The 15,178-nt window shown below is 41.8% G+C and overlaps 2 protein-coding genes across 2 annotated transcripts; both read left to right on the top strand.

Annotated features, from left to right (window-relative positions):
• The first annotated feature begins 4,327 nt into the window (after window positions 1–4,327).
• LOC137934613 (uncharacterized) lies at window positions 4,328–7,630 on the top strand. The gene has a single exon (XM_068779053.1). The coding sequence runs from the start codon at window positions 4,976–4,978 to the stop codon at window positions 6,272–6,274; it is 1,299 nt and encodes a 432-aa protein (XP_068635154.1). The 5' UTR covers window positions 4,328–4,975; the 3' UTR covers window positions 6,275–7,630.
• LOC137935293 (pentatricopeptide repeat-containing protein At5g04780, mitochondrial-like) lies at window positions 6,314–7,030 on the top strand. Its single transcript, XM_068779970.1, has one exon. It carries the CDS (start codon window positions 6,314–6,316, stop codon window positions 7,028–7,030), a length of 717 nt encoding a protein of 238 aa, XP_068636071.1.
• Window positions 7,631–15,178: the final 7,548 nt, after the last annotated feature.

Below are 15,178 nucleotides of genomic sequence, written 5' to 3'. Positions count from 1 at the left end.
AAGAGAGAGACATGGAAAACGTCATGGATCTCGGCGTCTGGTGGTAGTTGTAGACGATAAGCAACACTGCCAATACGAGACAACACCTGAAAGGGGCAATAATATTTGGGAGAAAGTTTGTGGCGTTTGGTTGTTGTAATGGAAAGCTGGTAGTAAGGTTGAAGTTTAAGCCATACATAATCTCCTGGAGCAAAAGAAAGGTCACGGTGACCCTTGTCATAATAGTGCTTCATAGTGTCTTGAACTTTCTGCAAGTGAGCTTTGACCTGTGCAAGCAGAGTATCCCATTCCCCCAAAGCCTGGTCTAGCATCGGTACTCAAAACGAACCAGGTTCGTAAGATAAGAGATGAGGGGGTCGCACCCATATACCACCCTAAAGGGTGTGGTGCCCAATGCTGTGTGGTAAGAGGTGTTATAACAATACTCCGCCCAGGCTAGCCAGCGTACCCAACTTTTTGGAGTGTCCCCCACAAAGCATCGCAAATAGATCTCAATAGTGTGGTTGACCACTTCAGTTTGGCCATCTGTTTGAGGGTGGTATGTGGAGGTGAAAGCCAATTTGGTGCCCTGTAATTTGAATAGTTCTTTCTACAAGTAATTTGAATAGTTCTTTTTAGAAGGTACTTGTGAATACTGCATCTCTGTCACTTGTGATGGACTGTGGTAAGCCATGCAGGAGGACAATCTGGTCCATGAAAATCTAAGTGGTATGTGGTGATATAAGGATGCGCCAGGGCCAGGAAGTGCCCATATTTGGAGAACCTATCCACCACTAAAAAAATAATAGATAAGCTGGAAGAGTTTGGAAGGCCTTCTATAAAATCCATGGAGATATCTACCCATACCTATGAAGGTAGTTGAAGAGGTTGAAGGAGGCTTGTTGGGTTCAAGGATTCCGTTTTGTTCCGTTGGCAAACTTGACACGCAGATACATAGTCAGCTATCATACATTTCATGCCCCTCCAATAGAAGTCACGAGTACTGTCATGAAGGATGATATAATGCTGCTGAGTAGAGCGGAAGTGTGATGGAGATAAATGCGATTCTTATACAATATGAGGTGGTCCTGAATTTCCCAACTGCTGTCCATAGTGCATTGCTCGATTTTTTGAAACAGTTCCATAAGCTCGGGATGTTGCTGAATTTCAACTCTGATTGAATCGAGGAAAAGAACCCGGGGTTGACTAATAGCATGTAGTTGTGTCCAACATATCCCGACAAGATAGGGCATTTGTCCCCCTGTTAAGGTGGCCTGGTTTGTACTCCACCTGGAAATCAAACCCCATCAGTTTACTTAGCCAATGTTGTTGTTGGGAAGTAGTGATACGTTGCTCCAACAAGTATTTCACACTGCAGTGGTCCATCCGGATCATGAAGTGCTGACCCCAAATATAAGGCCTCCAATGCTGAATGGCTTTGGCTAAGCGGCTAAGCCAATAAGTTCCCTTTCATATGCAGCTAATTTGTGGTGGTGCAGGGCAAGGTGGCGGCTGAAGAATGCTATGGGATGGCCGTGCTACTGTAAGACTACGCCAATGCCCCCTCCGGAAGTATCACATTAAATAACAAACGGTTCTTCAAATTTTGGTAGTTGGAGAACCGGTGCAGAGGCTAAAGCTTGTTTCAACTACTGAAAAGAGAAATCTGCTATCTCCGACCATGTGAAGGCATTACGCTTAAGTAAGTTCGTAAGTGGCACCACGATCTGGCCATAATCACGAATGAACTTCCTGTAATACCCGGCCAGGCCTAAAAACCCCCTTAAAGTCGTGACAGAATGCGGAGTAGGCCAGTCAATCACTATTTGTATTTTGCTAGTGTCCACTTTTACCCTGGAGGCTGAGATGACATGACCCAAATAAGCGACCTATGAGGTACCCATAGCGCATTTGGATTTATTGAGGAATAAATTATGGGAACGTAGGAGTTTGAATACCTGGCACAAGTGTTGAATGTGCTCTTCCCAATTCTTACTATATATTAATATATCATCAAAGAATACCATAAAATATTTGCGTAAGATTGGGCAGAATACCTCTTTCATAAGTGCCTAAAAGGTGGAAGGGGCGTTGGAAAGCCCAAATGGCATAACCAAGAACTTAAAATGACCAAGATGTGTACGGAATGCAGTTTTCTCCTCATCGTCAGGGTTAACCTGAATTTGATGGTAGCTGGATTTCAAGTCCAGCTTAGTAAATAATTTTGACCCATGTAACTCGTCTAATAGTTCTTCCACCACCAGCATTGAAAATTTATCCTTTACCATATGAGCATTGAGCTCTGTGTAGTCCACACAAAAGCGCCAAGAGTTGTCATGTTTTTTGACCAACAACACTGGTGACGAAAATGGTGAGTGGCTGGGCTGAATAATTCCTTGAGCTAACATATGCTGACATTGGCTCTATATCTCATTTTTCTGCAAATGTGGGTACCGGTATAGATGCACCACTACTAGTTTTGTGCCCAAATTTAAACGGATACGATAATCACAAGCTCGTATGGGCGGAAGTGCAACGGGCTCCTAAAATAAGTCAGCAAATTCTGTCAGGTGTGAATTTAACTGACAGTGATTGGAGTCCATAACTTTGAGATTCTGGAGAGTGCTTGGTAATTGGCCATGCGTGCCATGTAATGTGAGTTGTTGGTGAATTTGCATAAAACTCATAGTAAGGGACTTGAAAACCCATAAAATCGGACCCAACTATTGTAGCCATTTAATACCCAATACCAAATCAAACCCAGCAAGTGGTATGACAAAAAAATCTGCCTCAAAGGTGTGTCCTTCAATAACAAATGTAACTGCTGAACATAACCCCACACTGGTAACGTTTTCCCCATTAGTGATAGAGACTAAAATGCCCGAATTGTTCTGAAGTGGCAAGCCCAACTGTTGGGTTGCTGGTTGGCTGAGGAAATTGTGGGTGCTGCTCGAGTCTACCAGTGCAAGTAACATGAGGTTTTGGATGCCAGCGTGGACCTGCATAGTGTTGTGTAACCCCGTCATGGCGTGAATGGAAATTTCTGGTTCTTCCACTTCTGTGTCTTCCTCCTCCACCGGTTGTGTGATACCTCTGGATCCTCCACCGGTTGTGTGATACCTCTGGATCCTCCACCTCTAACCAAAATAGCCTTTTGCATAAGTGCCCTGGCAGGAATTTTTCATCACAATTAAAACATAGCCCTTGAGCCATTCTCTGGTCCATTTCTGATTTGGAAAGGCATCAAATATATTGTGCGAGGGCTGTGGACTTGGTAGTCTCTGATGTATGGGAAGGAGGTGGCCCTTGCCGTAGAGGGGCATTGTGGGGTGGTGGGGGCACCTGGTGCCACGAGGCCTGGCCAGGGTTTCTACACCCCAAAGATTCTTTCATAATTTTTTGCTTGGCATCCAGTATACTGTTAAGCACCTAGCCAATACTACCCAAAAGACCGGCCTGTCAGGAGCGGAAGACATAGGTACTTAACCCAGGACCATAACATCACACCCCACATTCGCAAGCCAACGACCACGGTGGCGTAACGACACTGGCCCAATCCGGTGGCCTACTCTAGTGGTGGCCTACTCCTAGTGCCCCTTCGCAGTTCTCCAAGTCGCCCCCTCCGCTAGGTCGCCCCTTCCGAACCTACCAGTAATTTTAATCCAGCCTTTGCGCACCCCCGGGACTCGAACTCACGACGTGGGAGCCCACTCTGATACCAAATGTTAAGCCTAGCCAATACTACCCAAAAGACCGGCCTGTCAGGAGCGGAAGACATAGGTACTTAACCCAGGACCATAACATCACACCGTTATAGATTCGTTAAGGGTTTATTTGTAATTTCTATTCATTAGGGGTTTATTTGTAATTTGTTGAACATTAGGGGTTTATTTGTAATTAGTTGAACTTATGGCCTTTGGCATGTTTTCCCTAACTCCCTATATAGGGACGTGAGATAAATGAAGAGGGTAAGTATTGAGAAAATTATATTTTACAGGTCTGATTCTCCCTCAGAGGTCAAGGTCGGATTCTCCCTTTGAGGTCCAAGGTTGAGCTTCCTCCAAATCTCCTTCATTCTAAATTGATTTCCACCATTACTCATTCAAGAAACAAGGGTCCTCTTCCAACGTCAAGATAATCCATGGATGGAAGAGAGGAAAGAAGGGTGACTCGATCCATGGCAAGGGAAGAACCTAACATTTTGGTATCAGACAGGTCCACCCTTGGGGATTCCTCTTCCCCAAAGGATTTGCGTAAATTGATTGAGGAAATTCGTCAAAGGATAGAGGCTCAAAATAAATCCATTGATGAGGTTCGTCAGACCACTTCTGACCTGCGTTCGGCCATGGCAGCCATGGATGCATCAATCCAGCTCCTCCTCCGGCGATAGGAGGACAATGGACTTCGAGTGCCGCCACTGGGAAGCTACAATCCTTCGGCCGATCACCACCATCACCACCCACCACCACAACTGCTCCACTCACATCCCACAATGGGACCCCATGCCCATGCCCTTAATTCGGTGCCACGACCTGGCGAACCCTTCCCTCCCCATCCACCCCCAACTCCACCAGCACAGACCACAGGCAACGATCCATCTCCTCACGAGGAGCTTCTTCGTCAATCTACTCTTCAACTTGATGCAGAAATGGCTCGGATTTGTGCTACGGTCTCTAGTGCCACAGTAAAAAAATCAGAGAAATCCGCACTGCATGACCTTAGAGAGCCCTCTGTCTCTCCCGCGATGGCGAAATCCGAAATTGGGGACTTACCATTTCCAAAATCGGAAGGATACCCCGTAAACCCTTCGTCGACACAAATGGAAGAGGGTTTGTAGGCCACCCCTCCCTCTTTGGCCGCTCTAAGTCTTCCCCCTCCGACGCCGCCGGATATCCGAGAGCTCCCTGTCTCGGAAAACCTCCCCAAACTTCCAAAATCCTACGGCGAGGCGACTTCCAAACTGAAGCCCTCCTCTGCCGTTGCAGCACAACGACACATGTTCGTCGCGACACAGAAATGCTATCGATTTTGGCCACTCCTCCATGTTGTTCGCCATCCACAACGTCTCCAGCTTGATGGGCTAGAAGCTGGCTCGGGGTATAAAAATTCCAGACAACCACCATTGACGCACTGTGATTGTTGTCCTTCTACAAACCGACAACAACCCAAACCTCACAATTTTGATTTCGAAGTTGAAATCATGACCCTGGCGGCAGCAGTAAGGTTTCGCCCAGGGGATTTCAAATTGAAATTGCTTCAACGGGCAACTGATAACGACACTGTTGCGGATTTCATCTCAAATATTTTTCCCAATTACAGGCTCTTCCCATTGGGTTTCGAACGTTCGGTCTTCGGGGGCCCTTATTTGGTTCACCTGGATTTCAAATTTGGGGATAATCCTGGTGCCTTCCACATATTCGCTGAAATGGCCGGTCAAAATGAGAATGTTGGGCAAGCCATGCTTCTCGCATTAAGCCACCACCAGAACACTGAGGAAACTTGGGTTGTGCGAGAAATGGTAACCATCAAAACTGTTAAGGCTAGACAGGTCTTCGACACCCGTGGAAATCCTATAGTTGAGGTAGATATCATTTGCAGCAATGGGACTTTTGCTAGGGCTGCCGTACTAAATGGTGCTTCTACAGGTATATCTGAACCTCTAAAACTGAAGGATGGGGGATCTGACTATCTTGGCAAAGGTGTTCTTAATGTTGTTGAGAATGTCAATGCAATAATTGGGCCTGCCTTAATTGGAAAGGATCCTACAGTGCAGACTAAGATTGATAACTTCATGGTCCAAGTACTTGATGGAACAGTTAATGAATGGGATTGGTGCAAACCAAAGCTTGGTGTTACTACCATTCTCGCAGTTTCTCTTGCCATCTGCAAAACAGGAGCTAGTGTGAAGAATCTCCCTCTATACCAGCACATTGCCAACATGGCTGGGCACATGACTTTAGTACTGTCGGTACCTGCTTTCAGTGAACTCAATGGAGGATCTCCTGCTGGCAACAAACTTGCAGTGCAGAAGTTTATGATCCTTCCTGTCGGGGCCTCCTCATTCAAGGAAGCCATGCAAATGGGAGTCGAAGTGTATCACCATTTGAAGACTGTAATTAAGAAGGACTATGGCCATGCAGTCACATCAGTTCATGGTTCTGAAACTAATGTGGAAAATGCAATAATCAATATGTACTCTAAATGTCGAGCAATATATGCATCTGATAGAGCTTTTACAACCATGTATAGGAGCGATGAAGTCTCGTGGAGTACTATAATTGGAGCTTATGAGTAGAATGGGCTTGGTTTTGAAACTTTAAGAAGATGTAGGGCAATGGCAGTGGCTGGATTTGGTCCAACTCAATTCTTTTTTGCCTCTTGTATTTCTGCTTGTTTTGGCTTAGCAGCTTTAGATGTTGGAAGGCAGTTTCATTATTTGATGATTAAAGCTGGTTTTGTTGAAGATGTCTATGTTGGAAGCTCGGTTGTGGACATGTATGCTAAAGGAATGGCACAGCATGGAAGAGCAGACAACGCAATTCAAATAGTCAACGAGTTGGCGAAAACGAAGACAGATCCTAACCAAACAACCTTCATCTGTTTGCTCATAGCCTGTAGTCATGAGGGCCTTCTAGAGGAGAGCATGTTCCTCTTTAATATGTTCTGCGACAACTACAAGATGGAGCCAGAATCTGAACCTTACTGCTGCTTGGTTGATGTTCTTGGGCGAGCTAGAAAACTCTGTGATGCATATAAATTCATTGCTGGCTGCCTTTACAATGTGGGTGTTTCAGTATGGAGAACGTTAGTAAGTGCTTGTTGGAAGTATAAGAATGTCAGTATAGGAGATGAATTAGCAAAAAGAGTGCTGCAGTTAGAGCCCAATGTTCATGCTTCTTACGTTCTTCTATCAAATCTCTACTCAGAAGCTGGTTTATGGAAAGAATCTTTGGAAGTCAGGAAAATATTGGCAAAGATTGGAGTAACAAAGGATCCTGGAAGTAGCTGGGTGGTTATAAATGATCAATTGCATAAATTTTCAATAGGCTAATTTTTACATCCTGGAAGGCCTTAACTGAGGCACCTGGGAGACAGGTTATTGTTGTTTCTTCTTCCTTTGTTGTTCCTATTCCAAAAACGTGGCCCAAGGATACAATCAGGGATGAGACTTGCTGGTCAGACAAAGTATACTGCAGAACAACTGGGAACTGGTACTGCCTTGCAAAAACAGCGGCCGCAAGTTAAGCCTGGGAGTATGGATAGAAAAACAACATCCGACGCAGAGCTGCTGTCCGAGATGTCGCTGCAGCTCTTCTACTTATCTATGCAAGATCAGATGCATCTAGGAGATCCATATGTGGCCCTCATGCAATACGGGCACATGCTTTAGTTGAAAAAAAAAAAAATTGCTCCTCTTCTAGGTTGCTCTACTTTTGTATGGACAGGCCATTCTACATTCGAGCTTGAGGGCAAGCTCGTTCTCAAAGAGGGGAGTAATGTTATGGATTCGTTAAGGGTTTATTTGTAATTTATATTCATGAGGGGTTTATTTTTAATTTGTTGAACATTAGGGGTTTATTTTTAATTTGTTGAACTTATGGCCTTTGGCATGTTTTCCCTAACTCCCTATATAGGGACGTGAGATTAATGAAGAGGGTAAGTATTGAGAAAATTATATTTTACAGGTCTGATTCTCCCTCAGAGGTCAAGGTCGGATTCTCCCTTTGAGGTCCAAGGTTGAGCTTCCTCCAAAGCTCCTTCATTCTAAATTGAGTTCTACCATTACTCGTTCAAGAAACAAGGGTCCTCTTCCAACGTCAAGATCATCCATGGAGGGAAGAGAGGAAAGAAGGGTGACTCCATCCATGGCAAGGGAAGAACCTAACAATCCAGAGGTAGATTTTTTGTCATTTGGGGATTGTGTCCAATCTACATCTACAAAACCCTCAATAGTAATGTTACCATGGCATTTATAAAGAAGTCCTTGCCCAGAAGATTTATTTAAGTATCAAAGAATTCTTTCTAAGGCTTGTCAATGAGAACCCTAGGGATTATGCATATATTGACTAACAACACTTACAAGAAATGAAATATTTGGCCTAGTGACTATAAGACATATTAACTTCCTTACCAACCTCTGGTATTTGCCCACCTCAACATTATCTCCAAAACCAGCTCATAACTTCACTTTAGTGTCCATAGGAGTACCAACAGGTTGACACCTTGTCATTCCTATCTCATTTAGGAGATCAACTACATGTTTTTTTTGTGACAAAATAATGTCAAAATTGGACTATATCACTTCAATGCAAAAAAAACTATTTGAGAAATTCCAAATCCTTTGTTCGAAACTTCTTACCTATATCTGTTTTAATGTGAGTGATACTCTCAAAATCACTTCCAGTAACAATAATATCATCAACATATAAAAACAATGCCCATGTTAGTATGTTTGAAAAACACTTAATGAGCCATCATACATCGAATAAAACCAAGCTGAAGTATTGCTTTTCTAAATTTATCAAACTAGGCTCTAGGAAACTGTTTAAGGCCAGATAGGATTTTTGTAACTTGCATACCTTCTCTCCCTCAACCACAAATCCAGGTGATATATCCATATAAATATCCTCCTTAATATCACCATCAAGGAATGCATTCTTCATATCAATTTGATAGATGGTCCATAGAAAATTAACAGCAAGAGATAATAAAATACGTATCGAGTTTAAGTTGGCCACATTCGAGAATGTTTCCTCAAAGTCAATACCATAATATTGAGTGTATCCTCAAGCCACCAACCAAGCCTTAAAAAGAGCAACAATACCATATGGATTATGTTTAACTCTGAATATCCACTTACATCCCATAGTTTTCTTGTAACAAGGTAGAGGAACTAGTTTCCATGTTTGATTTTCATATAAAGCCGTCATTTCCTCGTCCAAGGCCACCTTCCACCCTAGATGTTGAAGGGCCTCCTTAAATGACTTAGGAGGAGAAATAGATGTTAAAGGGGCAAGGTATGTGCAACAAGTAGAATAAAAGTGGTGAGTAGACATAAAATTACATAATGGATGAATGGTGGAAGATTGAGTGCAAGACCAAGGTTCTTTACGAATAGAAATTGGTCTAGTATCATATGGTGTACGAAACGTAATAGGAGAAGTCAGAGTGCTCACCTCATGTGGATTTTTAGAATGCAGAGGAGGATGGCCAACCAATGAGTTAAGGGGGCATGTATCATGGAGATCAAGCAGGTCACCACTTGGCACCATAGGCTTGGATAATATTTTTGTTGATTTTCAGGACTCCATTGATTTAGCTCATGGAGAAAAAGAGAAAGAGACCCATTGGGAGAAAACAAGAGGAAGAATACGTTCTGAACTTTTGTCCTAACCCTCCCCCTCAAGCTCAATTTATAGATTGATAAAAATAAAATATTACAATAATACCCCTAAAACTTAAACCAATAACATTAATTCCATCTCTATGAGATGACTCTTTATTTACCATCCTAGCATCATTGTGTGGGCCTATGGGTCTTCTCTTTGGTTAATGGGCCTTGAGCCCTTCTTCCTCATCTCTTGGATGTGTGGGTCTTCCTTGGTCTTATGGGCTTGAGCCCATCTTCTAACACACTTAGATGTGTGGGCCTTCCTTGGTCGTGTGGGCTTGAACCCATCTTCCAACACTCCCCCTCAATCTGGGGTGAGAGAACATCATGAACACCCAGCTTGTTGCAAATGGTATATAGAATCTTCCCATATAAAATGGTTGTCCACCATATCTTTCAACACTCCCCTTCAAGCTAGTGGTCTCTTCCAAGAGGCCCAGCAGGCATAATATAAGTGAGAGTAAAATCACTCCTAGTCATAAGACATCGCTCTATACTCCAATCAAATGAGTCATGTTGGATGTTAGGCACGCTCCTATCCTCTATAGCTAGTAGGTCTATAGGCATTGCTCAAAAGTGTAGTAATAAACCCATCCATCACGTTGTCCTTCCACAGAGCACCGACTCTCAAATAGAAGGAGTAGAGATGTTAATTAAGGGGGTAATAGGTAACCACCCAGAAGATAATATTCTAGGGCCACCATGTGCTTTCTTTTTCATCAGAATAACCAATGCTGACAAAAGTCAGCAACCGAGAAGTTCTTCTTTAATAATAATGTCTCAGCCAAAGAGACACAATAGCAGTAGCAGAAATGGGCTTGGGGCCAATAACACATTCCAAAGAATGAAAATCCTTAAAAAATGTTGAGTTTAGGACCCCATGATTGAAACCTCAAGCAAGATGAGAGAGGGAGAAGAAAAAGAGCAAAGAGAGAGAGAGAGAGAGAGAGAGCTCGTGTAGAGAGGAGAGAAGAGAAAAGAGAAAAAAAGAGTTTAGGCTAGAAAGAGATTCTTCACGAGTTGAGAAGTGGAGAGTTTGATTGAACCCTTCAACCAAGACCCCTATTTATATTATTTTAATTATAAATTTAGATATAAGATAGGATCCCTAATATCCCTAATTACATCAAATCATGATTATCCAAATCTACATAAATCAAGGGAAGATAAATCGATTACATTAATCAAGGAAGATTGCCAAACCTTCCAACTCATCTGAAAAGGATGACAGCTCATGTGGTGACTCATCATGCCACCTCACGTGATCATGGTGGGTCCCACCTTGTAACACTCCCCCCTCAAGCTAAGGGTAAGAAAACATCGTAAATGTCCAGCTTGCTACAGATGGTGGACAAGATCTTATGAGTTACTGGTTTGGTGAGAATGTCTAGAACTTGCTCTTGTGAGGAGATATGTCTGACAGATAATATGCCGGCTTGGAATTTCTCTCGTATATAATGGAAGTCTACTTCAATGTGCTTTTTTCTCTCATGGAAGATCGGATTTGAGGTGATATGTATTGCCGCCTAATTATCGCAATGTAGATCCATAGGAGCTTCTTTATAGAATCCCAATTTATTGAGAAGGGATATGATCCATTGAAGCTCACTAACTGTGTGTGCCATGACCCTGTATTCTGCTTTTGCACTAGACCTTGCAACTATATTCTGCTTCATGCTTCTCAATGTAACCAAGTTCCCTGCAACCATTGTACAATATCCCAAAGCAGATTTTCTATCATTCGGGAATCTAGCCTAGTCTACATCTGAGAACCCTTCTATGTTGAAGAGACCATGGTTCTTATAGAGAAGCCCTCTTCCGGGTGCTCCTTTCAAATATCTCAATATTCTTTCTAATGCTTGCCAGTTAGTAAGTTGTGGTTTGTGCATGTATTGACTCACCACACTTACTGCATATAATATATCCAGCCTTGTTACACAGAGATAAATGAGTTTCCCCACAAGTCTTTGATATTTTCTGATATCCACATCTTCTCCGGTGCCTGCAAATAATTTTGTATTGGAATCCATAGATGTTTCTATTGGTCGACACCCCATCATTCATGTCTCCTTCAGTAGATCAAGGACATGCTTTCTTTGAGATAGTATAATCTCATGTTTGGACTGTAGTATTTCAATACCCAAAAAGTATTTAAGTAGTCCAATATCTTTTGTCTTGAATTCTTCACATATATTTTCCTTGGTTTCTTGAATGCCCTCAATATTCTTATTGGTTAAGACAATATCATCAACATATAGAGCCAAAATCACTTTGCCTTCAGGTGTGTCTTTAAGAAATACGGAGTGATCTACAGAACATCTGTGAAATCCGGTCCATATGAGTGCTTGGCTAAGTTTATAAAACCATACACGAGGAGACTACTTCGGACCATAAAGGGATTTCTTCAATCGACATATCGACTCCCCCTCAACCCCAAATCTAGGTGGTTGTTGCATATAAATTTCTTCCTTTATATCCCCATTGAGAAATGCATTTTTAACATCAAATTGATAGATTGGCTGGGAAGAATTAGCAGCTAGAGGTAATAAAATATGTATAGAGTTCATTTGGGCCACCGGAGAGAATGTTTCCTTATAATCGATCCCATAACACTGCGTATAGCCTTTAGCAATGAGGTGGGCCTTAAGACAAGTAACTGACCCATCTGGATTGTATTTAATAGTAAACACCCACTTACAACCGACAGGTTTTTTTATCTAATGGAAGAGGAACTAGAGCCCATGTTTGATTCTCACAAAGTGCCTGCATTTCTTCATCCATTGCCGCCTTCCACCCTGGATGTTTCAAAGCCTCTTGATAGGATTCTGGGACTGAGATGAAGGAGATAGACACAATAAATTGACAACATGAAGAGGATAAATGATGGTGAGACACAAAATTGGATATGAGATGAGAAGTATAGGGCCTAGTGCAAGATTTGGGTTTTGTTCTTAAGGCAATGGGTGAAGTATCATATTGTAGTACAAAAGGAATAAGAGAAGATGGATTACCTCGATGGGATCTAAAAACTCCACAAGTGTGGTGTCAGCCAGCGCTTTAGGGGGTTAAATAGTTTCCATAGCACGAGGTTCAACCGGTTGAGGAGATGTTGGTACAGAAGAGAGACCTGGAGGAGCATTGTCAGAGTAGTATGAAGAGTCTTCAAAAAAAATTACATCCTTGGACACAAGTAACATTTGGAGAGTGGGATTGTAGCAAATATAACCCTTCTATGTGTGACAGTATCCTAAGAAGATACACTTGACAGATTTTGGATCAAGTTTATTATGTTTTGGGGAGGTAATGTGAACAAAGCATGTACAACTGAAGACTTTCATGGGAAGCAAAAAAGGGTCACCATGTGGAAAAAATATGGAATATGGGGATTTATGACCAAGAACAGAAGAGGGTAGCCTATTGATAAGAAAGCATGCAGTAAGTATGACATGTGGCCAATAAAAGTATGGGACTTTCATGATATATAATAATGTTGAATTTATGAAAAAGTGAAATACTTCATTGACATAAATAACTTGTTGTAATCAGAGTACATGAACCTCTATTTATAATAGAGGAAGGTACTAGAGTCCAATTACAATAAACCTACCCTTGTCCCAATTACACCCAAACTTTAACACTTAAGGTAAGTCCTAACATAATTAGGTAACTCAATATTGATAAAAGACAAATATGATTTAAACTAAAACTCTTCTTGGTCGTGACCCTAAGATAAAGATACTTTTGTGAGTCCTTCTTGATCTTCCAACTGATGTGATAAGGATGCCAGCTCTTGGTAATCATTGTGGGTCCTACTTCTTATGGGATTGGGCCTTCCTTGGTCATGTGGCCCATCTTATAATAATCTTACATATGTGGGCCTTCCTTGGTCGTTTGAGTTGGATCTTATCTTCCAACAAATAAGTTGCAAGCTACCTCAAGAAGGTGATGGTTCTTCCATTCTGCTACACCATTCTTTGGAGGGTATAAGCACAAAATGTTTGATGGATAATGTCATTCTCTTAACCAAATTAGTCAAAATCTCTAGAAGTATATTCTTTGGCATTATCAAACCAAATTACTTTGATTTTTTTACCAAATTGAGTGACAACCATATCATGAAAGGATTTAAATATGGATGGTGTTTCAGATCGTTCTTTAAAAAGAAATAGCCATGTGGTATGAGTAAAATAATCAATAAAGGTAATAAAGTACTTGACTCGGAAAATGTTTGAGATGCTCAAGGGACCCCATACATCTGTGTGGATCAATGAAAAGGAAGCAATACTTTTAAGTTCTGGACAAGGTGAGTATGTGATCCTTTGGTGTTTGCACAATTGACACACCTCACAATTTAAATTTGACCCATCTTTAAAGGTAGGGAAAAGAAGATGAAGAGACTGTGCGGATGGATGTCCTAACTGATTGTGCCATAGACTTATCTCAGTTTCCTTGGTTGAGATGGCATTTATTTGAGGTACATCCAAGTAGTAGAGCCCCCCTTGTTCATGGCCTCCACCGATCACCTGCTTCGTTATAAGATCATAAACACAAGAAGTGGGTCAAAAGGTAATTGAACAATTAAAATGTTGTGTTAGCTGACTAATAGATCAAAGATTCATGGGAAAGGTAGAAACAAAAAGAATATCTGTGAGCAGAAGTGATGGTGTAAAAGAGGTAAATCTTTTCCCAAGAATGTTAGTTTGGGAGTTGTCAGCTATGGTAACAAGTTTATTTGAGAGACAAGGAGAAACATAGCGGAGTAGATTTTTGTTAACTGTGAGATGTTCGAAGGCCCCTAAGTCAATTAGCTAGGATGAAGAGGAGGAAGTGGCAGAGAGCATACCTGAAGTGGTGGTGGCAGTAGAAGTAGAGGAGGAACTTGGAGGAGAGACCATCAGTGTTTTCATTTTCTGGAACAAGTCATACTCATCATCGATAAGGTTTTTCTTTTCTTTTAATGGGGTAGACTAGTCCTCCTTTGTATCACTTACTAAGGCTTGATTAGCCTTAACCCAATTCGGTATACCATGGATTTTAAAACACTGGTCTATAGTGTGACCATATTTACCACATTGGGTGCATTCCCTACTGTATGTTCTAACAAAACCATTCCTTGCACCTCTTCCTCGTCCTCCTCTATAATTTTTTCCATGACCTAGGCCGCAGGCGGTTGATGTTCCCCTATGCTTAGGGTACATAAAGGATGACACTTCAGTAGGAGAAGGAGAAGAAGAGTTTGGAACACAAAGTAATGTGGCACATACATCATCAAAGGTGGGAATAGCAGAGGTGCTAAGGAGTTGACTTTTAGCAACTTCGAGATATGGCTTAATGTTTCCTAGGTAAATGGCAGTGGCTAAGGTTTCCTTCTGCATGTCGTGGACAGAAACATCAGTGGAGGTAGGTTGAGCTAGCTTCCATTCTTGAAGAAGGTCTCTAAAATGACCCAAATATTCATGGATATTTTCTCCTTGTTTAGTGTTGAACATTCTTTTGAGAATATCATATGGCCTTGTAAGTTTTCAGAGCTTGAGTACAACTTAGCACATGTCTCCCAAATTTGTTTGGCAGTGTCGAGATGAATAATATTTTTGGATACAGGTTCTTCCATGCTATTGATGAGCCAACTAATTACCAAAGTGTCATTTTTTAACCACTTAGCATAAGTAATATCTTCTTCATCAAAGGGTGGCCCAAATTTGGTAAGGTGACCAAGTAGATCCCTTGTCATAAGGAACCGTCGAACCGATGTGGACCAGCTCAAGAAATTTTATATGCCTCGCAAGGGTATGGTAGTAATCTTGAGAA

This window comes from Aristolochia californica, unplaced genomic scaffold, assembly GCF_029961685.1.
Source record: "Aristolochia californica isolate CCGP_79_NKW_82.1479 unplaced genomic scaffold, dmAriCali1.0.hap1 SCAF_6, whole genome shotgun sequence".
Lineage (NCBI taxonomy): Eukaryota > Viridiplantae > Streptophyta > Magnoliopsida > Piperales > Aristolochiaceae > Aristolochia > Aristolochia californica.
The sequence above is the reverse complement of the archived record's forward strand: the minus strand, read 5'-3'. Positions and strand labels throughout refer to the sequence as shown.

What these genes read in the sequence shown, in the direction of transcription:
- LOC137935293 (XM_068779970.1), top strand. Translation starts at nt 6,314, where the DNA reads ATGGCAGTGGCTGGATTTGGTCCAACTCAATTCTTTTTTGCCTCTTGT.
- LOC137934613 (XM_068779053.1), top strand. Translation starts at nt 4,976, where the DNA reads ATGTTCGTCGCGACACAGAAATGCTATCGATTTTGGCCACTCCTCCAT.